This window comes from Mercenaria mercenaria, chromosome 17 (assembly GCF_021730395.1).
Source record: "Mercenaria mercenaria strain notata chromosome 17, MADL_Memer_1, whole genome shotgun sequence".
NCBI lineage: Eukaryota > Metazoa > Mollusca > Bivalvia > Venerida > Veneridae > Mercenaria > Mercenaria mercenaria.
This window is the reverse complement of record NC_069377.1, coordinates 67,034,362-67,058,545: the sequence shown is the minus strand read 5'-3', so window position 1 is coordinate 67,058,545 and position 24,184 is coordinate 67,034,362. Positions and strand designations below refer to the sequence as shown.

Below are 24,184 nucleotides of genomic sequence, written 5' to 3'. Positions count from 1 at the left end.
TGCTAATCTCCTGTAATGTGTCAAGATTTATGTACTGTAAAAACAGAAGAAATTTTCGCGAGGGATTAATATTCGCTACTTTCACGAGGTCCTTCATCTCGCGAAAATATTAACCATTTAATATCTTTTTTACACAAACTTTTAACATATTAAATGGAAACGGCCTTATATTTACAAACAAGAGCTGTCTCCGTAGGATGACACATGCCCCCGACGGCACTTTGAATGAATAGTTATGGCTGATGTTAGAGTTTAGGACCTTTGACCTACGGAGCTGGGTCTTGTGCGCGACACATCGTCTTACTGTGTCACACATTCCTGCATAGTTATTTTAAAATCCATGCATGAATGACAAAGATATGGACCGGACATGCCCATCAATGCACTATCATGAAAAATGATCTTTAACGTCTAAGTGTGACCTTGACCTTTGAGCTACGGACCTGGGTCTTGCGTGTGACACGTCGTCTTACTGTGGTACACATTCATGCCAAGTTATTTGAAAATCCATCCATCGATGACAAAGATATGGACCGGACACGCCCATCAATGCACTATCCTTCAACATCTAAGTGTGACCTTGACCTTTGAGCTACGAACCTGGGTCTTGCGCAGGACATGTCCCCTTACTGTGGTACACATTAATGCCAAGTTATTTGAAAATCCATCCATCGATGACAAAGATATGGACCGGACATGCCAATCAATGCACTATCCTTTAACGTCTAAGTGTGATCTTGACCTTTGAGCTACTGACCTGGGTCTTGCGCACTGCACGTCGTCTTACTGTGGTACACATTCATGCCAAGTTATTTGAAAATCCATCCATCGATGACAAAGATATGGACTGGACACACCCATCAATGCACTATCCTTTAACGTCTAAGTGTGACCTTGACCTTTGAGCTACGGACCTGGGTCTTGCGCACTGCACGTCGTCTTACTGTGGTACACATTCATGCCAAGTTATTTGAAAATCCATCCATCGATGACAAAGATATGGACCGGACACGAAAATTGCGGACAGACCGACAGACTGACAAACCGACAGACAGACAGACGGTTCAAAAACTATATGCCTCCCTTCGGGGGCATAAAAATGGATATGTTCTGTTTTCTCCGTAACTTAAGTAAGTACTATAGGATAGTATAATTTTAGGACGAATAGAAGAAACCACAACGGAAGATAGGAACATTTTGTTTTTATTATACTCACGTTGGACTAAAAGTCACCAAATACATTATGAACATAATAGTATTATACACCACTGCAGGATACCATTTTTACGATTTCGCAAATATTATACCTTGCGAACATACTCGAAATTTCAAATTTGCAAAGTTTTGACCTTGCGAAAATATGTGCTTTTACAGTATTAATTTCAGGGATGTGATTGCCCATTAGCCAAAAAAATGAGGAAACCAGAGGATACCCCCTACATCTTACTAAGTTAGTAAATCTGAATACTTTTATTTAAAACATTTCTGTTCAATTAAAAAATCAGCTGAAAAGAGGAAGAATCACATCCCAGATTCATTTGGATTTCTTCAAATACTGATATTAGGAAGAAATGTTAGCGGACTCCAAAGTTATAAGTTTTGACTGCAGCAACTGATATGTGTACCCAGATCTGTGTTGACTAAAGTCACTGATATGTGGACCCAGATCTGTGTTGACTAAAGCCACTGATGTGTGGACACAAAATCCATTATGACTGCAGCCACTGATATGTGGACCCAGATCTGTGTCGACTAAAGCCACTGAAATGTGGACACAAGATCCATTCTGACTGCAGCCGCTGATATGTGGACCCAGATATGTGTTGAGTAGTCACTGAAATGTGGACCCAGATCTGTGTTGACTATAGCCACTGGAATGTGGACCCAGATCTGAGTTGACCAAAGTCTGTGTTGACTGCAGCCACTGAAATGTGGACCCAGATACTAAAGCCACTGAAATGTGGACCCAGAACTGTGTTGAAAGCAGCCACTGAAATGTGGACCCAGATTTGTGTTGACTGCAGCCACTGAAATGTGGACCCAGATCTATGTTGACAGCAGCCACTGAAATGTGGACCCAGATCTGTATTGACAGCAGTCACTAAAATGTGGACCCAGATCTGTGTCGACTAAAGCCACTGAAATGTGGACACAGATCTGTGTTGACTAAAGCCACTGCAATGCGGACCCAGATCTGTGTTGACTAAAGCCACTGATATGTGGACACAGATCTGTGTTGACTTAAAGGGAATTCCTATAGTTTTTTATGCGCATCTTTCTGCGCAGCCAACATTTTCTATGGAAAACTGAACTGAAGCCAACATCTGTTGAAACATGTTACAGACTATCTTAAATATGACGTATCTTGAATGAAATAACATTTTTGATAAGTTTTATCAGTAATCAAATGTTGATACTTGTTTATGTTGTATTGACAAGTATCATGCCTGACAGGTATTTTGCTATTTTTGTGGTTGTGTTTTCACATCGCATTTTAGTACAAAGACAGTGTTGTTCATAAAATGTAAGATAATTGTCTTAGTACTGATGACAATATCATCTTTCAGATTATTTAGTATTCAATTATAGAAAGAATTAAGAATTTTTTAAAAAAAATTTTAACTTCTAGCAGACAAACATGTAATCAATTTGGCCAGGTTCGCGCCATTTTCCGTCCGAACAGGTGTTGTATTCTAGCGGTCTTAACATAAAATTTAGCCTGGTGACCCATACATTTTTAGCCATTTTTATGCTCACAATACAATTATCTATACACAAGAAAAACAGGAAAAAATTTTATGAAAGAGTTTTTTCAAAATTTAAAAAAAATATTCTTCACTATGGGTATTTTTCATTGAAAAAAGTTCACAAAAGTAAATATGAAACAACATTTTTTTTTCCATTTGTACCCATTATTGTAAGGATAGAGTATTACAAATATGACTATGATATCAAATAAGTATATAATAAAATCTGTAAAAAGAAAAAACCGTATTGTGCTGTCTTGATGTATATTTTGGTTGGTATTTATAAAAAAGCAGAAAATTATGAAAATGTTGAAAAATCGCTGGCAGTTTCAGCAACAGTGGGTGTGTTCAAAACAATTTTTCACAAAAACAAGCCTGGTGACCTACTGTTTTTATTTGTTCATTGTTTTCAGCACAAATTTTCCTATCATATATGTGAATTTAAAAAAATTCTATGAAAGGAAAAAAACTATAGGAATTCTCTTTAAGCCACTGAAATGTGGACACAGATCTTTATTAACAGCAGCCACTGATATGTGGACCCAGATGTGTTGACTGCAGCCACTGAAATGTGGTCCCAGATCTGTTTTGACTGCAGCCACTGAAATGTGGACACAGATCTGTGTTGACTGCAGCCACTAATATATGGACCCAGATCTGTTTTGACTGCAGAGAACTGTGTTGACTAAAGCCACTGAAATGTGGACACAGATCTGTGTTGACTGCAGCCACTAATATGTGGACACAGATTTGTGTTGACTAGTGCTACTTGAAATATATATATTAGAGCAACTTACTTGTTGTGGCCATGAACTCTAGAGGGTCAATGTTCATTATAGTTCCATCCTGAGTGGCTGAAATATATATCAGTAAATTAAACTCAACAAAATTTGTAGATTTTAAAAAATCAAAGCCTTAATTTAATTTTTTTTTAAATTATGTTTCATAGAGAATTTAATCTGTCTAAAATGCAACAAACTAGAAATATTAACAACTTCCCAATGCTCTGTTTTATACCATTTCAAATGGTTACTATATTGTCTTACTCCCTTCCTATTTTAGTCATTTTTCTCTCCCTTTGTAATGCATAAGAGAGCAATGTTGGGCAGGTTGGTTTTAACCCATGGTTTTAACTAGTTAAAACTGGCCCGGTAAATACTCCCTGAAGTGGTCAATACTGGTCAAATGGTCAATACTGGTCAGACAGTCAGAATAGACTGTTGATATTTTGCACAGTTTGTGAACAATTAAATAATGACTGTTTAGAGCATTTGGGGCTATATTAAGGTGAATGCAGGCATTATTATTTAGTTAAAGCAACTTAATAATTATTCCCAAATTGGTCAGAAGTGGTCCATTGGTCAACTGAACATGATGATTGAGCAGACTGTAAACATTCCTGTATAATATGGTCTTCAACTAGCCTCTTTTCAGCCTTCTTAGCAGGTTTGGTGATACCAGGGCATTTTCTCTGTGTGATCCGAGTCTGATAACTTTAGCACTAACTTCAGAATTACAGTCTTTACACTTGGCCTTCAAAATTTTGCCCTCTTCTTTTATATTACTATTACAGCCTCTGCTAAAGTGTTAAATAAACCAGTATTGACCATCCAAGAGTGACCACACTATTGAATGGTTTTAACCAATATTGACCGCCAGCCGGGTCAATACTCATATTGACCGGCTTTTTGCCAACACCGCAAGAGAGAGATGTGATGTTCCCAAAAAAATTACAATTTCCTGTTCCTATGTAACAACAAGAACAAGAGGACCATGAAGGCCCTGTATCGCTCACCTGACCTATTGACCTAAAGATCATAAAGATTAACATTCTGACCAAGTTTCATTAAGATATGGTCATACATGTGGCCTCTAAAGTGTTAACTAGCTATTCCTTTGATTTGAACCCATGACCTAGTTTTTGACCCGACATGACCCAGATTCGAACCTGACCTAAAGATCATCAAGTTTAACATTCTGACTAAGTTTCATGAAGACACAGTAATAAATGTGGCCTCTAGAGTGTTAACAAGCTTTTCCTTTGATATGACACCATGACCTAGCTTTTGAACCAACATGACCCAGATTCGAACTTATCCTAAAGATCATAAAGTTTAACATTTTGACTAAGTTTCATGAAGATACAGTCATAAATATGGCCTCTAGAGTGTTAACAAGCTTTTCCTTTGATTTGACCTGGTGACCTAGTTTTTGACCCCACCTAACCCAGATTTGTTCTTGAGCTATAGATCATCAAGATTAACATTGTGACCAAGTTTCATTAAGATATGGTCATAAATGTGGCCTCTACAGTGTAAACTAGCTTTTCCTTTGATCTGACCGGCTGACCTAGTTTTTGATCCTACATGACCCAGATTCAGATTGGACCTTAAGATCATCAATATTAACATTCTGACCAAGTTTCATGAAGATTCAGTCATAAATGCGGCACCTACAGTGTTAACAAGCTTTTCCTTTGATTTGACCTGGTGACCTAGTTTCTGATCCCAGATGACCCAATATCAAATTTGTCCAAGATTTTATTGAGGGTAACATTCTGACCAAGTTTCATTAAGATTGGGCCAAAATTGTGACCTCTAGAGTGTTAACAAGCTTTTCCTTTGATTTGACCTGGTGACCTAGTTTTTGACCCCAGATGACCCAATATATAACTTGTCCAAGACTTTATTGAGGGTAACATTCTGACCAAGTTTCATTAAGATTGGGCCAAAAATGTGACCTCTAGAGTGTTAACAGTCAAATTGTTGACGATGGACGGACGACAGACACAGGGCGATCACTAAAGCTCACCTTTGAGCACTTCGTGCTCAGGTGAGCTAAAAGTACTGCCTGCAGTAACTTGCTAACATGTACTTACTTTTTACAGAAACAGTTGACGGCATAACAACAGTTTCTTTCCTTGCTTCCTGTGACTGATTTTTGAACAGTGGCACTATATCTATATGAGCAGCATCTTCAGGCTTCATTGTACCAGGGAAATGTTTGAGTATATGCTGACGTAACTTCGCCTTTGTGTTGTATTTTTTATCACAGGAATCCATGGGGCAGTGATATGTGACGTTTTTATCTTCAAGTAGTTTGAGATTTTTGGCCTTTTCATGCTTTTTAAGATGAACATACACACTACTCTTTGACACAAATTTTTGTCCGCAGCCTGTTAAGAAAAATGTAAAAACTTGTAATCATTAATACCTTTTGACTATAAATAGAATCAAAGTTGTACACATAATTATTTTAATTATTATACTTTACTGGTTTGTATAGTGTTAAATAAGAAGAAAACTTCTGTTTAGCCAAATGATTGTATCTGCTGATGCTTCTCTAGCATTCAAAAGCACGAGTTTTAGAGTACTGGCAGGGTTTATGAGTTTTAGAGTACTGGCAGGGTTTATGAGTTTTAGAGTACTGGCAGGGTTTATGAGTTTTAGAGTACTGGTAGGGTTTATGAGTTTTAGAGTACTGGTTGGGTTTATGACTTCACCATTATGACCCAACAATGTTTTATCAATTTTTTTCACTTTTATTTTACTAACAAACATCATCTTACAACATATAACTGTAATATGAACACTGTTAACAGAACTATAGTGTAATGAAATGAAAATATCTTCACCTATCTTAATCTGTAGCCTGCTGCCAGCGATTCTGCCTTTGCGACTAGTGCAGACCAAGATCCTCCATGCAGGCTGATCATGGTCTGCGCTGGTCGCTATTCAGTTGGTAAATTTTCAGTGAACACGTCTTTGAATCATGAGTGGTACTGCCCAAATTGAATGATGGACCAGTCCATTGTAGAAATTTAGCAGGGTAAAGGTTAATTAAGGAGATTTTGTAAGAAACAAAATACTTCTATATATAAGTGCTAGGAGAGTTGTTTTTAGTAAATTTATAAGTGTTTATAGGTATGGTATTTCAAATCAACTTACCTTCAACAGGACATGTAAATGGTTTGATCCCTGTATGAGTAATCATGTGACCCTTGAGATGCTCTGCCCTCAGGAATGCCTTGCCACACTCGTTACAAATCCATTTACGTTTGTTTGTATGCTTCGTCATATGACGTGTTAGCTTACTGGCTGTGGAAAATGCCCAGTTACAACCCTGTGTAAGACAACATGTGTAAGCTTCAAAAAGTACCAAATTTTCAGGTGCATTTTTCCCAGTCTTTCAGTATTAACAAGCAAATTCGATGAATTGGAATCCCCCGCCGAAAGGGTCAGAGTTGAGGAACGGCAAAAAAATATATCCTGCAAAAAGTTAAGAATGTTACCAAGAAGCAAATGATTTCATTAATTAGTCAAATCAAATTAAAAGAAAATGAATGGTTTGTTTGGGTGGGGGGGGGGGGGGGGGGGGGTGAGGATACAACAGTTTACATGTTGATTATAAATATTGGTAGAAAACGAAAAATGAAAAAAAAACAAAAAAAACAAGAGGACCATGATGGTCCTGAATCGCTCACCTTCTCCACATGACCCAATTTTCATGAAGATCCATTGAAAAATATGGCTTCTAGAGAGGTCACAAGGTTTTTCTTTTATTTGACCTAATGACCTAGTTTTTGAAGGCATATGACCCAGTTTTGAACTTGACATAGATATAATCAAGGTGAACATTCTCACCAATTTTCATGAAGATCTCATGAAGAGTATGGCCTCTAGAGAGGTCACAAGGTTTTTCTATTTTTATACCTACTGACCTAGTTTTGACCACACGTGACCCAGTTTCAAATTTTATGTAGATATCATCAAGGTGAACATTCAGACAAATTTTCATGAAGATCCATTGCAAAATATGGCCTCTAAAGTGGTCAAAAGGTTTTTCTATTTTTAGACCTACTGACCTAGTTTTTGACCGCAGTTGACCCAGTTTCGAACTTGACCTAGATATCATCAAGATGAATACTAAGACCAACTTTCATACAGATCCCATGAGAAATATGGCCTTTAGAGAGGTCACAAGGTTTTTTTATTATTTGACCTACTGACCTAGTTTATGACTACACGTGACCCAGTTTCGAACATGACCTAGATATCATCAAGATGAACATTCTGACCAATTTTCATGAAGATTCATTGAAAAATATGGCCTCTAGAGAGGTCACAAGGTTTTTCTATTTTTAGACCTACTGACCTAGTTTTTGACTGCAGTTGACCCAGTTTCGAACTTGACCTAGATATCATCAAGATGAACATTCAGACCAACTTTCATACAGATCCCATCAAAAATATGGCCTCTAGAGAGGTCACACGGTTTTTCTATTATTTGATCTACTGACCTAGTTTTTGACAGCATGTGACCCAGTTTCGAACCTGACCTAGATATCATCAAGCTGAACATTCTGATCAATTTTCATGAAGATCCATTGAAGAGTACGGCGCCTAGAGAGGTCACAAGGTTTTTCTATTTTTAGACCTACTGACCTAGTTTTAGACCGCAGTTGACCCAGTTTCGAACTTGACCTAGATATCATCAAGATGAACATTCAAACCAACTTTCATACAGATCGCATGAAAAATATGGCCTCTAGAGAGGTCACAAGGTTTTTCTATTATTTGACCTACTGACCTAGTTTTTGACCACAGTTGACCCAGTTTCGAACTTTACCTAGATATCATCAAAATGAACATTCAGACCAACTTTCATACAGATCCCATCAAAAATATGGCCTCTAGAGAGGTCACACGGTTTTTCTATTATTTGATCTACTGACCTAGTTTTTGACAGCATGTGACCCAGTTTCGAACCTGACCTAGATATCATCAAGCTGAACATTCTGATCAATTTTCATGAAGATCCATTGAAGAGTACGGCGCCTAGAGAGGTCACAAGGTTTTTCTATTTTTAGACCTACTGACCTAGTTTTAGACCGCAGTTGACCCAGTTTCGAACTTGACCTAGATATCATCAAGATGAACATTCAAACCAACTTTCATACAGATCCCATGAAAAATATGGCCTCTAGAGAGGTCACAAGGTTTTTCTATTATTTGACCTACTGACCTAGTTTTTGACCGCAGTTGACCCAGTTTCGAACTTGACCTAGATATCATCAAGGTGAACATTCAGACCAACTTTCATACAGATCCCATGAAAAATATGGCCTCTAGAGAGGTCACAAGGTTTTTCTATTATTTGACCTACTGACCTAGTTTTTGAAGGCACATGACCCAGTATCGAACTTGACCTAGATATCATCAAGGTGAACATTCTGACAAATTTTTATGAAGATCCATTGAAAAGTACGGCCTCTAGAGAGGTCACAAGGTTTTTCTATTTTTAGACCTACTGACCTAGTTTTTGATGGCACGTGACCCACTTTCAAACTTGACCTAGATATCATCAAGTTGAATGTTCTGACCAATTTTCATGAAGATCTTGTGTAATATATGGCCTCTAGAGAGGTCACAAGGTTTTTCTATTTTTAGACCTACTGACCTAGTTTTTGATGGCACGTGACCCAGTTTCGAACTTGACCTAGATATCATCAATGTGAACATTCTGACCAATTTTCATGAAGATCTTGTGAAATATATGGCCTATAGAGAGGTCACAAGGTTTTTCTATTTTTAGACCTACTGACCTAGTTTTTGAAGGAACGTGACCCAGTTTCGAACTTGACTTAGATATCATCAAGGTGAACATTCTGACCAATTTTCATAAAGATCCCATGAAAATTGTAACCTCTAGAGTGGTCACAAGCAAAAGTTTACGCACGGACGGACGCCGGGTGATCACAAAAGCTCACCTTGTCACTTTGTGACAGGTGAGCTAAAAAAAAAAATGGGGGGGGGGGGGGGGGGGGGGGGGGGGGGGGGGGGGGGGGGGTGAGGGGTGACCAATGTAAGGTGGTGACCAAGTGTAGGTACACAACATCACATGTTCATAATAAATGTGCATGGAAAAGAATGGAAGAAGTTTAATGAAATTCTTCCAATTGGTTGGTTTGTTATGTACAGATCTGTGGATTTTTAAACAATTAAAGGGCAATAACTAAATGGAAAATTGACCAATCGAAAAAAAACTTGAAGGACATCGTCGCAGTATCTTGGTTCATGTCTATTTCAAGTTTGATGAAATTCTACCTGCTAGTTACTGAGAAATGGCTGCAGACGGACATTTTTCATTAAATCAAGGGCAATAACTCTGAGGGAAATTGACCTATCAAAAAAAAAACTTGACGGGCATCAGCGCAGTATCTTGGTTCATGTCTATTTCAAATTTGATGAAATTCTACCTGTTAGTTACTGAGAAATGGCTGCAGACAGACATTTTTTATTAAATCAAGGGCAATAACTCTGAGGGAAATTGACCAATCAAAAAAAAAACTTGACGGGCATCATCGCAGTATGTTGGTCCATGTTTATTTCAAGTTTCATGAAATTCTACCAAGTAGTTACTGAGAAATGGCTGCGGACGGACTGACTGACGGACGGACAACGCCATTTCAATACCCCCCTCCCGATTTCATCGGCGGGGGATAATAATCTGTTTCTATATTTTTTCAGGGTACATTGAAAAAATCTTGCAAAACGTAAGAAAACATGTACATTCAACTGTTTATACTGTTTGTGAATAACAATGAAATGTGCGACACATAATACTACCATCTCAGTCCGACCTATGGACTGGAGGCCCTGATATGTCACTATGGAAACCAGAGGTCACTGATGACATCACAACTGCGACATCATTACTAAGCAACATGGTTTGCCATTTTCTATAGCCCAAGAAGAAACTTGACAATACTACCACCAGACAACCTGGTTACTGTCAAGTACTTGCTTCTAAGGGCATTGGAGACAGACAAGTGAGATATTACAAACAATTTCTCTGTCTCACGGAGCTTTGTCTTCTTTTCATACTGTACTTATTCTGTTTCATATTTCACCTAGGGTGACAAGACTATCATTTATAACAAAAGCTCAACCTGGTGTGCAAATCCCTGTCACAGCAAATAAGACAAAATGTGTATGTTTCAAAAAGTACCAAATTTTCAGGTGCATTTTTCCCAGTCTTTCAGTATTAATAATCTGATTTCTATATCAGCCAAAAACCAGACATGCTTATTCAGGGTACATTGAAAAAATCTTGCAAAACGTAAGAAAACATGTACATTCAACTGTTTATACTGTTTGTGAATAACAATGAAATGTGCGACACATAATACTACCATCTCAGTCCGACCTATGGACTGGAGGCCCTGATATGTCACTATGGAAACCAGAGGTCACTGATGACATCACAACTGCGACATCATTACTAAGCAACATGGTTTGCCATTTTCTATAGCCCAAGAAGAAACTTGACAATACTACCACCAGACAACCTGGTTACTGTCAAGTACTTGCTTCTAAGGGCATTGGAGGCAGACAAGTGAGATATTACAAACAATTTCTCTGTCTTACGGAGCTTTGTCTTCTTTTCATACTGTACTTATTCTGTTTCATATTTCACCTAGGGTGACAAAGAGTAAGCTAGTAAGCTACACCTCGGATGCAAATGCATGTCTGATAACGGCCGGACATTAAACAACATGCAAGACAAAGCAATGATTCTTAACCATGAAATACTACTTTTCTTACTAATAAAAAGAGTTATCACTCTAACAAACTGCATGACAGAGTTATAGTTCTTCAACTAATTACTCCCCTTTAATCATAGCCAAATGTACAAAGTTTAGAAGTATAATTCTATAGAATTGTACTCTTAGGCCTTTTTAAAATCCAGAAAGCTCGAAACAACAAAATTAGTTTGAATGATGAAGAAATAAACAACTTTGGACCAACTATAAAACCTAGCACCTCACAACATAACTGAAAATACTGAGCCTTACACTGTGTAACAATATGTTGAGTAAAATCTTCCGCAAAAAAATCCTGTATGTAGGACATAAATTTCTAAGATAAGCGGATCATTACTGTTGAATGTAAGTTATAAAGAACCTGTTTCTTCATTAGTTTGTTAACATCTTCAGTCCATTCCTTTCCTAATTTTTCTTTCAAAAATTTTGTTTTCCAAGTTAAAAAAATTATTCTCAAACCAAACACAAGCTATATATCAAAAGTAAGATAATTTCAAAATGAAAACATGACCTGTTTAATTTTAAGACCAATATATATCATTTGTGAATAACAGTGAAGTGTATGACACATTATACTACAATCTCAGCCCGACACCTATGAACTGGAGGAATCGGGGTCTTTATCCACTATCAAAAGCTGGAAAGTCACCATATGACCTATAACTGTGTTAATTAGTATGGCATTACCCTCAACACTTCCCCCTAAAAAAATAATATTCTCTTATCAGTCTGCATGTCAACTATTGTTAACCACATAATATATAATGACCGTCATCCTTCTTTGATTAACTGATAAATCTAGATGTGTGTCCATAGGATACTGGTGCCCCATTTACTGTTATTGTAACAATTTTAACATCACTTTGTATTTATAATTCAATGTTTCCTGTGTAACATTTGACAACAATCTAGTCCCAACTCTGGACAGAAAGTACTGACACGTTACTATGGCAACCAGAGGCCACTTTTCCAACATCACAAAAAATGACATTAAACAATGACATGGTCACATTTTTTGTCACCCACAATGCAACATAACAATGATGTCACTGGACAAGCCAGCTAATGCCATGTATTTGCACTGTATGGCATTAAAACCAAAATATTTTAAAAAGTATCAATAAAACTCAACAATTTAATTTTATCTAAAAGGCGTGTAAGGTTCCTGATTAATAAACTAAGTTTAAAGACCAGTCTTAAAACAACAGAATCTGATTTACACAATTTTGTAACTCTCGATTGATAGTGCTACATTGCGAGACTGGTACAATAACTTACCGTGAAATGACAGACATAAGGTCTCTCTCCCGTGTGTGTCCGCTGATGCTGCTTCAGTCTGCACAGCTTGTCAAACTTGCGCCCACAACCTTCATACTGGCATGTCAAGTCCTGCGGCTCGGCCTGGTGGACTCGGGGATGTGAACCAAGGCAGTGAGGCGATAAAAACACCTTATTACATCCTTCGTAAGGACATCTGAAAAACACAAGGTTTTTTGTTTTGTTTAAGAGTTATGCATACCTGACAGCTCTATTTGTAAGCTTATTAACGTTAACCTTTAGCCTGCTGGCGGCGTGTCATTCTTCCTTTTCGACCAGTGCAGACCAAGATCAGGCTGATCATGGTCTGCACTGTTCGCTATTCAGTCAGTAACTTTTCAGTGAACACACCTTCCAAGAATAATATAAATTATTTCCTTAAAATAATTTCATTTATTCCTCGAGACTTAAAATGTTTGTTAGTTGCTAAGGATTCGGGATTAATCGGCCTTTATTATTCAGTTGAACTGGTTCTCGTTTTATTAATACAGTACTGATGTGCATGTTCAGCGAGCCGAGAACACAGCCAGTTGTTCGATATAAAAGCAAAAAGCCCGTGCAGATTTCTCACATTGCGTCTGAAAGGGCGAATAGACCGTTATTATACACTGACTGACAGAATCTACAGTTCTTCTACATGTCGTTCAGTAAAGAAAAACTTAAAGTAATCTTAAATTGAGATGCCGCATGAAACTTTGTTAGACCTAAACGAAAGGCCGGGAAAGGAAGGCGAAGGGTCATGGCAAAATGAAGAGAAAAATCGTCAACACAGGTTTCCCAAGGACGGGGAGAGAAAAAAAGGCCCCGGCCCCGGGGAACGAGGTGCTGAATCAGTACCTCCACATGCCCTTTGGGCAGGGGCCGGTAAATTGTGAAAACGTATCAGAGGAAAAAAACAAAAGTTACAGATAATGCTGGTGGTGTATTAAAAAAAATTTTGATTTTTAAGTATTTTTACTGGTTCGCTATTTCACAAGACTATGTCTGGTTGGGGAAAAAATTTAAAGGAGGGTGTGGGGGTTTTGTAAGGTATGGTATCTATTGGGCTCGTTGTATGGTCAGCTTTTAAATATTAAACAAAATTTCCCCGTCTGTGGGAAGAGCGCAATTAAATAAACCTTCTTTTAGTTTACCAGTGCTTATTGGCGGCACATCTGTTTTCCCTTTCCTTTAAACAGTTTTCAGGCGAATATATCAATTTGGCATTATTGGGGTAAAAGGGGGGGGCATTTAGTTAAAAAGTTTTTTTAAGAAAGCTTTTTGACTTTACCGACGGTCGGCTGAAAAATCGGGCAAAATTATTCCATATGCGTGGTCGAAAGCGTTCATTATTTATGCGGCGACATTCAACCCCAATCGTGAAAAATTTCAGAAAATGCTTTGTTACATGTACGTTTTAGCATGGCGTGTGCACGGTGGGCTTTTTCGTTGCGTCAGGAACGCCCGCATCCTGGTCTTAAAAAACTTAAGCTTGTGGTGGCGATGTGTGCAGGTTATGACGAGCGGAAAACGGTTCGGGCGAGTACAGTCCTGCATGTGAAATTACTTATTAATATTAAAAATTTTCCAAAAAAAAAAAGCACTACTTGCTCCACATTGGGGAGTGCCCTGCAGCCCGTTGACTTTTCGTGAAGTATCAAAACCCCACCCCGGGATATTTGCAAGTAGACATTTTGGACATTTTAGGGGTAAGATTGGGGTCCGCCCGGGATGAAGTTCAAATGAAATTTGTTCTGGCTCAAAAAAAAAAAAAATATTTTATTAATTGAAATTCACCCGGGCAAGTAGACTATATCGACCAATAAAGCTGTTAAATTTCTAAAAAAGGTCAAGATCTAGGTCAAGGGATTGCTCAAAAAGAAAAGCCCTACCCTCTAGTTTGTTATAGTTTCTTGCTAACACCCCACTGGTGCAAGAAAATTTTTTTTTTGTCAACACTTCCTTTTAGGAAAGGATAACATTTTCAAAATTTTTGGATTTGTGCCCCCCCGTATTCTTTTGTTTTCCTGCGGTAGTTTTAATGTTTGCTGAAAAAGATTTAAATTAAAAATATTTTTGTAACAAGTTGACGGGACATAGATTTGGCCAAACAAGGTGTTTAATGACTTAATACTTATTTTTTCAAGTAACAATAGTACAGAAATTAGTGTATTAGAAAATTTTGAAAAACATTTGGTTTCCAATGTAAAGTAGTATTCTTGCTTGCTCTTAAAAACTATGTGATAAAAAGGGTTTATTGAATAAGTTTTTGCATTGAAGCTGTAAAAATCTTTATTTTTGGAAGGGCCCCTTTATTATCCATCATGGCTGTTTATTTTGTAAATTTAAGAATGGGTTTTTATGAAAGTTTTCCGTGGTTAAAAAAAAAAGGTTTTTAGGTCGTGGTGGGCATTTAAGAATTTTTTGTTAAATCAAAAAGAAAAAGGCAAACGAGAAAAAAACTAGCGATTTTTCTGGGGGGGTTTTGCGGCTTTTAATGTTTTAAGGGTTTTATAGCAGTTTGGGAAACGAAAAAAAAAAAAAGCAAAAATGATTTAAATTTTGGGGGGAGCTTGATTTGGGGACCTACAGATGGTGATCCGAATTCTGACCCCACACTTTAGAAAGTAAATTAAAAAAAAAAAAAAAAAAAAAAAAAAACAATTTTACAGAAAAATTTTTTTTGGGACTGCAGATGTTGTGGTTTTTTTATCTTGCTTCTCGGTCATTTTGTTGATTTACAAAACCCATCACCCATAAGGGTTGAGTTTGTTTAGATTTAACAATACTAGGATTTTTGTATTACAGTCGGTTTAAACCCCTTTTTTTTTTAGGACATTTTTGGTTACCCAATCGGGTTAACAGTTGTTTTTTTGGGAAATGCTTGGGGTCGGTTTGGATTAAAAGGGCATTTGGGGTACGAAACTGTTGCCTGATAGTGGGATAAATGTGGTAACTTCCGATAGAATTGTTCTAGAATATTATATTTTTCCCCCTTTTTCTGGGGTACCCATTGTCGAATAAAGAAATCAAATTCAGGGCGATTATGTTTGGGTGCCTTTTATATAATTTTTATTCAAAACCAATCACGGCCTGGTCGTTTTAATGGCATTTGAAATGGCCTGCTTCGCCTTCAAATTGAAAAGTTCAAGACATTCTTTATTTAAAAACAAAGAAGTATAAAATCCCCATTTTATTTCTTGGTCGGAAATCTCTACCGATTCTCTGATAATGTGTAGCACTGCTTTTAAAAGCATTTAAAATATTTCGACAATTATAACCGGTAAAAGTATACCCTATACTTAGTGAATACGTCATCATGTTTTTTTCATGACTTTATGGTTTAGTGTAAGGGTTCTCATCAAAGTTTATCATACCTTACGGCATTATTTTCATTAGTTTTTATATGAGAGTGTTTTAAAGTAATCTATTACAGGGTTGTCATACGGAAATCAAATTCATTTTTGCGGCGGTAGATATAAACCTGCTTTATTGCAGATTTATTATAATACGAATAAGGATGTTTACAGTTGTTTTCATATTAGCCTATTTTGGCAGGCCACCTATTCAGATTAATTAAGTGTACTGGTAGATTCAAGCGTCGGTGGGATCCGGTATTTAGAGAAGAGGCTAAACCTGTCTTTTACGGACAGTATTTGGTTTTTACTTTTAAATAAATTCTAAGAAAAATCAGAAAGGGGATTTTATTTTGTGAAAATAAAAAACGAAACCAGTGTAGCTTGCCCAAAAATTCCTTTAAATTTTAACGCAATTCTATGAAATTTTAAAGATACTATTTTCTTATGGGCAATATCCCCGAGTCAAACTTTCAAAAGACCAAATAATTCAAGCAATTCTGAGAAAATGTTCATCGCTACCGCGCTTTACATGCTAGAGGTTTAAATTTATGACAATTATTTCACAATTTGGACACAAATTCAAATAAAACTTGTGTGTGCCAAAAGTTGATACATTCTTCATTGATTTAGGTAAACTATTAACAATATCCGAAATTACGAATTTTTGGTGATTTGAAACTATGTATGTACTTTTACCATGTATACACCAGTGGTTCCATTTGCCCCGGGACCCCGGGTCCGGCCCCGGGAGATTTTCAAAAGACGCTCAAAGGACCCGGCATGATCTTGCCTGTGCGTCCTTCGGGACCCGGAGGCTTTTTCCTTTGATAACCCTTTTCTTTTTATCTTTTCATTTCCTTCAGTAAAACTATTTCCACGATAGAACCGTTTTATTCCCAAAATAAACACTCGCGGTCATGCCCTCCTGCCTTTGATCTTCTGCTAAATCCCGCCCTTTCTCCTGTAGGACAAGCCTCGCTGATTTTTTTATCAGCAAGTTACGTCACGGTGAGTGCAATAGGTAAGAAGTATCAATGAAGTGTTGAAATTAATTGATAAAGAGTATTTATCCTGTGTACTGTTAAAAAAGGCGCCAATTATTAAATTATCGTAAGCAGCTGATTACGAGCATGTGAAAAGTGCCCCGCAAGATTTTTTCATGCCAACTTTAAATTAGACCATTGTTTAGTGATCATACCGTAATTTCAACAAGAAACTTCACAAATTTTGATGAATTTTGAAAGCAAAAATAAATTTAGAATGCCGTTCACGAGTTAATTACACCCGATGTCATATGCATAGTTTCCCAAAATTCCTAAAAAAACTACTTTCAATGCAGTTTTAATGATAAATAGCATCCCCCTATTTGAGGAACTATCTCTGATTTGCTTAGTTGGCCAGTAAATGAGCAAAAACTACTTTCCCATGACATTTCCCAAAGTGTACCAGTATCGGATAGTACATTTTGGATACATTTTTATAGTGTTATAGCACTGTTCTGTTATTAAAAATTAAATGAATATAGAAGAAAAACCTAATCAAAAAACATGAATTTGATAAATATTAGTTAACAATATGAGACTATATGACCTGAAACTGACATTTTTTTATGCTGTAAAAATGATCTTGGGTTATTGTTTTCTTAGGTAAAGATCTAGTATTACTAAAAATAACAAGAGGCCCCTGATGGTCCTGAATCGCCCCCTTCTTCCCACATGACCCAGTTTTGAGTATGACGTCGTTTTTTCTAAATTTTTGGGCATAGTGACCTAGTTTTTTGAGCTCATGTGACCCAGTTTTGAACTTGACCTAGATATTATCAAGATAAAAATTCTGACCAATTTTCATGAAGAGCCATTGAAAAATATGGTCACTAGAGAGGTCACAAGGTTTTTTCTATTATTTGACCTATTGACCTAGTTTTCGAAGGTACGTGACCTAGTTTCAAACTTGACCTAGATATCATCAAGCTGAAAATTCTCACTAATTTTCATGAAGATCTCATGAAAAATATGGCCTCTAGAGAGGTCACAAGGTTTTTCTATTTTTAGACCTATTGGCCTAGTTTTTGACCGCTCGTGACCCAGTTTCAAAACTGACCTAGATATCATCAAGGTGAACATTCAGATCAATTTTCATGAAGATCCATTGAAAAATATGGCCTCCAGGGAGGTCAAAAGATTTTTCTAATTTTAGACCTACTGACCTAGTTTTTGACCGCAGTTGACCCAGTTTTAAACTTGACCTAGATATCATCAAGACAAACATTCAGACCAACTTTCATACAGATCCATGAAAAGTATGGCCTCTAGAGAGGTCACAAGGTTTTTTATTATTTGACCTACTGACTAGTTTTTTAGGGCCCCGTGACCAGTTTCAAACTTGACTTAGATATCATCAAGGTGAACATTCTGACCATTTTTCATGAAGATCCATTCAAGAGTATGGCCTCTAGAGAGGTCACAAGGTTTTTCTATTTCAAGACCTACTGACCTAGTTTTTGATCGCAGTTGACCAAGTTTCAAACTTGACCTATATATCACCAAGACAAACATTCAGACCAACTTTCATACAGATCCCATGAAAAATATGGCCTCTAGAGAGGTCACAACGTTTTTTCATTATTTGACCTACTGACCTACTTTTTGATGGCACGTGACCCACTTTCGAACTTGACCTACATATCATCAAGATGAACATTCTGACCAATTTTTATGGAGATCCATTCAAAAGTATGGCCTCTATAGAGGTCACAAGGTTTTTCTATTTTTAGACCTACTGACCCAGTTTTTTAACCGCACATGACCCTGTTTCGAACTTGACCTAGATATCATCAAGATGAACATTCAGATCAACTTTCATACAGATCCCATGAAAAATATGGCCTTTAGAGAGGTCACAAGGTTTTTCTATTATTTGACCTACTGACCTAGTTTTTGATGGCACGTGACCCACTTTCGAACTTGACCTAGATATCATCAAGATGAACATTCAGACCAACTTTCACAGATCCCATGAAAAATATGGCCTCTAGAGAGGTCACAAGGTTTTTCTATTATTTGACCTACTGACCTAGTTTTTGAAGGCACGTGACCCTGTTTCGAACTTGATCTAGATATCATCAAGGTGAACATTCTGAGCAATTTTCATGAAGATCTCATGAAATATATGGCCTCTAGAGAGGTCACAAGGTTTTTCTATTTTTAGACCTACTGACCTAGTTTTTGACGGCACGTGACCCAGTTTCGAACCTGACCTAGATATCATCAAGATGAACATTCAGACCAACTTTCATACAGATCCCATGAAAAATATGGCCTTTAGAGAGGTCACAAGGTTTTTCTATTATTTGACCTACTGACCTAGTTTTAGATGGCACGTGACCCAGTTTCGAACTTGACCTAGATATCATCAAGGTGAATGTTCTGACCAATTTTCATGAAGATCTTGTGAAATATATGGCCTCTAGAGAGGTCACAAGGTTTTTCTATTTTTAGACCTACTGACCTAGTTTTTGATGGCACGTGACCCAGTTTCGAACTTGATCTAGATATCATCAAGGTGAACATTCTGACCAATTTTCATGAAGATCTTTTGAAATATATGGCCTCTAGAGAGGTCACAAGGTTTTTCTATTTTTAGACCTACTGACCTAGTTTTTGAAGGCACGTGACCCAGTTTCGAACTTGACCTAGATATCATCAAGATGAACATTCTGACCAAATTTCATCAAGTTCCCACAAAAAATGTGACCTCTAGAGTGGTCACAAGCAAAAGTTTACGGACGGACGCACGGACGGACGACGGACACCGCGCGATCACAAAAGCTCACCTTGTCACTTTGTGACAGGTGAGCTAAAAATATAGTCAATTATATGGATGTGTTGGGACAGGACTCCTGTATTTTGGAAAAGGACCCTTCAAAATTTGGGCCCAAGGGTCCTGGGACTCTTGGGTTTTCAGGTCTAGTGGAACCCCTGGTATACACGCAAATAAAACAAATAACTTTTCATGACTACTTACTGTGATTCAGAAGTTCTGACGTCACAAATAACCTAACATCGAATTATTTTGTTAAGATCTAGTTTGCCTAAGATTTTTACGGTTAAACCAAATCACACTATAATGTGTTATGCCACAGCAACTTTTTTCCCGGTAAAATGTTGTTCAGATTTATGCTATTAGGGATAAGTGCATCAATACGCTTAATTAGTTTGTCCTGTACGTACTGATCATTCGTATTAGAAATATTACAGTATCTTTCGGTAACAACGCATGATATTTTCGACTCCAGCGGTTGGCTGGCCGTGTGGACTGAATGTTTACCTATATTTTTATGCGTTCGCTATAATTTCTTTCGCGCGGATTCATTGCATTTTACTTGAGATTTGCCGCGGTCACAGAGATGCTTTAATAGAAAACTGTAAATGTCTAATTTTTCTTTGTGTTGATTTTTTGGGGGATAATTTTTTGCAAAATTTATTGTGGCGGAAAAAATCAATAAATCCAGAGGAGACGGGACGCATGGTGTTTGTTAAACAGCTTTCTAGCACTGACTGTTTGGTAGCAGCTCTTGACTTGCTTCGTGGCATCGTTTTGGTGCGGAGCCGTGGTGAGCTGAGGTCTGCTGTCATACATTCGGGTGTGGTCCGTGTGCTGGGTGCCGTCTGCGGTTTTTAGGGGTCATCGCATCGCGTGTTGTCTCATGCTTGCGCCTGGTCTCCTCTCGCTTGAAGATAGAGTGGCCAAAAACATGCCAACTTAACTTTCAATGTTTTTCTCAGATCTATTGATGCATTACCTTAGCAGATGTAGATATATTATTTAGAAATCAAGTATTTTAAGTCATTTGTTCGTCATATGTGTTATATGATCATTAAAACATTTAACAGTATAACAATGAGATAAATGAAAGACAAAGAATGGTACATGTCTTTATTTTATGTCGAGTAATATGGAATAATATAAATTATTTCTTTAAAATAATTTCATTTTTCCTCGAGACTTAAAATGTTTGTTAGTTGCTAAGGATTCGGGATTAATCGGCCTTTATTATTCAGTTGAACTGGTTCTCGTTTTATTAATACAGTACTGATGTGCATGTTCAGCGAGCCGAGAAACACAGCCAGTTGTTCGATATAAAAGCAAAAGCCGTGCAGATTTCTCACATTGCGTCTGAAAGGGCGAATAGACTGTTATTATACACTGACTGACAGAATCTACAGTTCTTCTACATGTCGTTCAGTAAAGATAAACTTACCTCCCGCCACACCCCTAAAGTTGCTAATGCAGTAGTTTTTTATGGTTAACTTAGTTTTTTTGGTGAAAGACCTGACATTCTGGAGAAATTTGTGTCAGATTTGCTGCGTTTTGTATTATACTTTCAGGGTACAGATTCTTATATGGCGTTTACTGAAGATGTCCAGTGAGCTGTTAGTGCAACGTTACACTGTGAAGTCTCGATATCCCAATTATAATCATACTCAAAGAAGTTACGAATGAATGTTCTGTGATGAAGCCAAGTCGAAGGAACTTCAAAGTACCGTAGATACTTCCTGGAAATTAACTTTTGGATAGTTCCCGATTTATGAATTCAGGTGTATTGTGTTGATAAATAACAGCATTCGTTAGAATGTTTTTAACTGGAACTGTCTGCTACTTTAGGATATCGGAAATTAAATTAATGTTTAAGACATTTTCTGTAAAAGAATATATAGGAAGAAATTACATGAACTTGTGTATTACTTTAGCTTAGTATTTTCATTTATATCTTAGCTTCTAGATAAAAGATAAGGCTCACTGGCAGTTATTTATGTGTTTTGTAATTTTTATGAATCGGTAATTATACCTTAAATGTTAGGACTGTCGCTCAAATAATGTTGAATTGAGGGGATCAGGCGAGATATCGAGTTAATTAGATTGCTAAACAATAACGGTTGGGTGTTTTTTTTGTGGCGATTTATAGGGTTTAGACGCCGAACTAGAGATATATCTATGCGTTTGGTGTGATGAATTTTATTCGGAACAGTTCAGTGTAATTTGCGTTGTTGTCTGTCAGTTATGGACACGGTCCGCTCAGTTTGGTGAAGCTATGTTTGCCTTTATCGGGCCTATCACAAGGGCATTATTGTCTTAAACAGTGCACCAAAGGTTGTTCATTGCAAAAGATGCACCTTGCTATTTAAGGTTGGTTGACCTGAAGTTGCTTCGGGTCACTAGGATTTCGTCCTTATAGTACTGGCGAGTCCTAGATTGCATTGCGTTGCATTGCGTTGCTTGCTTGTGAAGTGGTTGTTCTGGTGATGCCTAGGTTGCTTTGCTTTTTTTGCGTAGTGAAGCTTCTATAGTGAATAATTACAGTATTGGCGAAACCTAGGTTGTGTCTGTAATGTATCACTATGGTACTGGTGAGGCCCAAGTTGCATTCCGTTGTCCGTAGTGCTTCACTATAGTGTTGGTAATGCCTATGTTGCGTTGTTTCTTGCGATATGAAGTGTCTGTAATGCATCACAATGGTACTGGTGAGGCCCTGGTTGCATTCCGTTGTCTGTAATGCTTCACTATAATGTTGTGTGGTGCCTATGTTGCGTTGCTTCTTGCAAGGTGAAGTGTGTCTGGGGTGCATCAGTTGGTGTTTTGTGTGGTAGGCCCGGTCAGTCCGTATTTTAGTTTTACTAGCTGAAGAATTGGGCTGTCTCATGAATATTTAACGCGTGCCGTTTTCGTGGACAATAATGCCAATATTGTCGTTCTTGTTTTAGCACAGACATATATCAGACAGCTTTCTAGCACTGAGTGTTTGGTAGCAGCTCTTGACTTGCTTCGTGGCATCGTTTTGGTGCGGAGCCGTGGTGAGCTGAGGTCTGCTGTCATACATTCGGGTGTGGTCCGTGTGCTGGGTGCCGTCTGCGGTTTTTAGGGGTCATCGCATCGTGTGTTGTCTCATGCTTGCGCCTGGTCTCCTCTCGCTTGAAGATAGAGCGGCCAAAAACATGCCAACTTAACTTTTCAATGTTTTTCTCAGATCTATTGATGCATTTACCTTAGCAGATGTAGAATATATTAATTTAGAAATCAAGTATTTTAAGTCATTTGTTCGTCATAATGTGTTATATGATCTTAAAACATTTAACAGTATAACAATGAGATAAATGAAAGACAAAGAATGGTACATGTTCTTATTTTATGTCGAGTAATATGGAATAAATGGTAATGCCCAAATTGAATGATGGACCAGTCCATTTTAGAAATTTAGCATGTTAAGGGTTACTATACTGGATACTGTAAACCTTCCATAAATCAGATAACTGACATCCCTGGCCCACATTAAAATTAATGTTCTGGCCACAAATCTCAACTTTGTAAGAGAGTTTTAAATCTTCAGGAAAGGAGGTCAGAATTTCAGTGGGATAATACTGACAATGCTTTTTTTTAAATTACAAATTCATCAGTGCTAACAGAAACTAAATAGGAAAACTTTCAACTTACTTGTAAGTTTTCTCAATGCCTTCATGCGTTTTCATATGTTTGTCTAGCTCTCGTCTTGTCTGAAACTTGAGCCCGCATTCTTCAACTGGACACTCTTCTGTACATGGTCGACTGTGTTGTTTTATATGTGTCTTCAAGTTGTATATTGTTGTAAATTTCTTATGACAATATGAACACTGAAACATCAAAGAAGAAGTTCAAGAAAACAAAGCAATATAAAACTGTACATAACAAAACTTCAAGTGGGACCCTACAGACATGTTTTCACTGGCATATTTCAAAAATTAATCATATTTCATTGAAGAACAACACTTTGTGGTCACTTCTTTTCAAAAAAAAAAAAGAAGAACAGCTGTTGATCTGAGGTCTTGTACATAATACCTAAATATATTTCTTAGTTTTTTTTCTACATGTTATACTAAAAATCATTTAATACTACCTATGCATACTTTTAAGTTAGCAGAACAACTATGTAAACAAGAACTGTCGGAGATGCCACCTTGACTTTTCAAAATTATCTTTTATAAACAAATAAAAGGACAAAAAAAACAAAACAAAAGGGGAAAAAATTTGCTTGAGCACTTACTATTTGAGAAAAGAATCTACAGCGACTGAAGTCAGAGTCTCAACGATACCATCAGGTATTTCAGGAAGAGATGTTTCTTTAAAATTACTTTTCTATTTTTTAG

General features: G+C 37.2%; 1 protein-coding gene across 1 annotated transcript in view; it reads right to left on the bottom strand.

Moving 5' to 3' along the window:
• The window catches only part of LOC123537079 (zinc finger protein ZXDC-like), a 42,699-nt gene that overhangs the window by 10,541 nt on the left and 7,974 nt on the right, over nt 1–24,184 (bottom strand). Inside the window, exons 5-9 of the mRNA XM_053528472.1 lie at nt 23,496–23,671; nt 12,631–12,826; nt 6,695–6,869; nt 5,626–5,922; nt 3,545–3,601 (exon numbers count right to left, since the gene is read on the bottom strand). Coding sequence (XP_053384447.1) covers nt 3,545–3,601; nt 5,626–5,922; nt 6,695–6,869; nt 12,631–12,826; nt 23,496–23,671 — 901 coding nt within the window. The remainder of the gene's footprint in view (nt 1–3,544; nt 3,602–5,625; nt 5,923–6,694; nt 6,870–12,630; nt 12,827–23,495; nt 23,672–24,184) is intronic.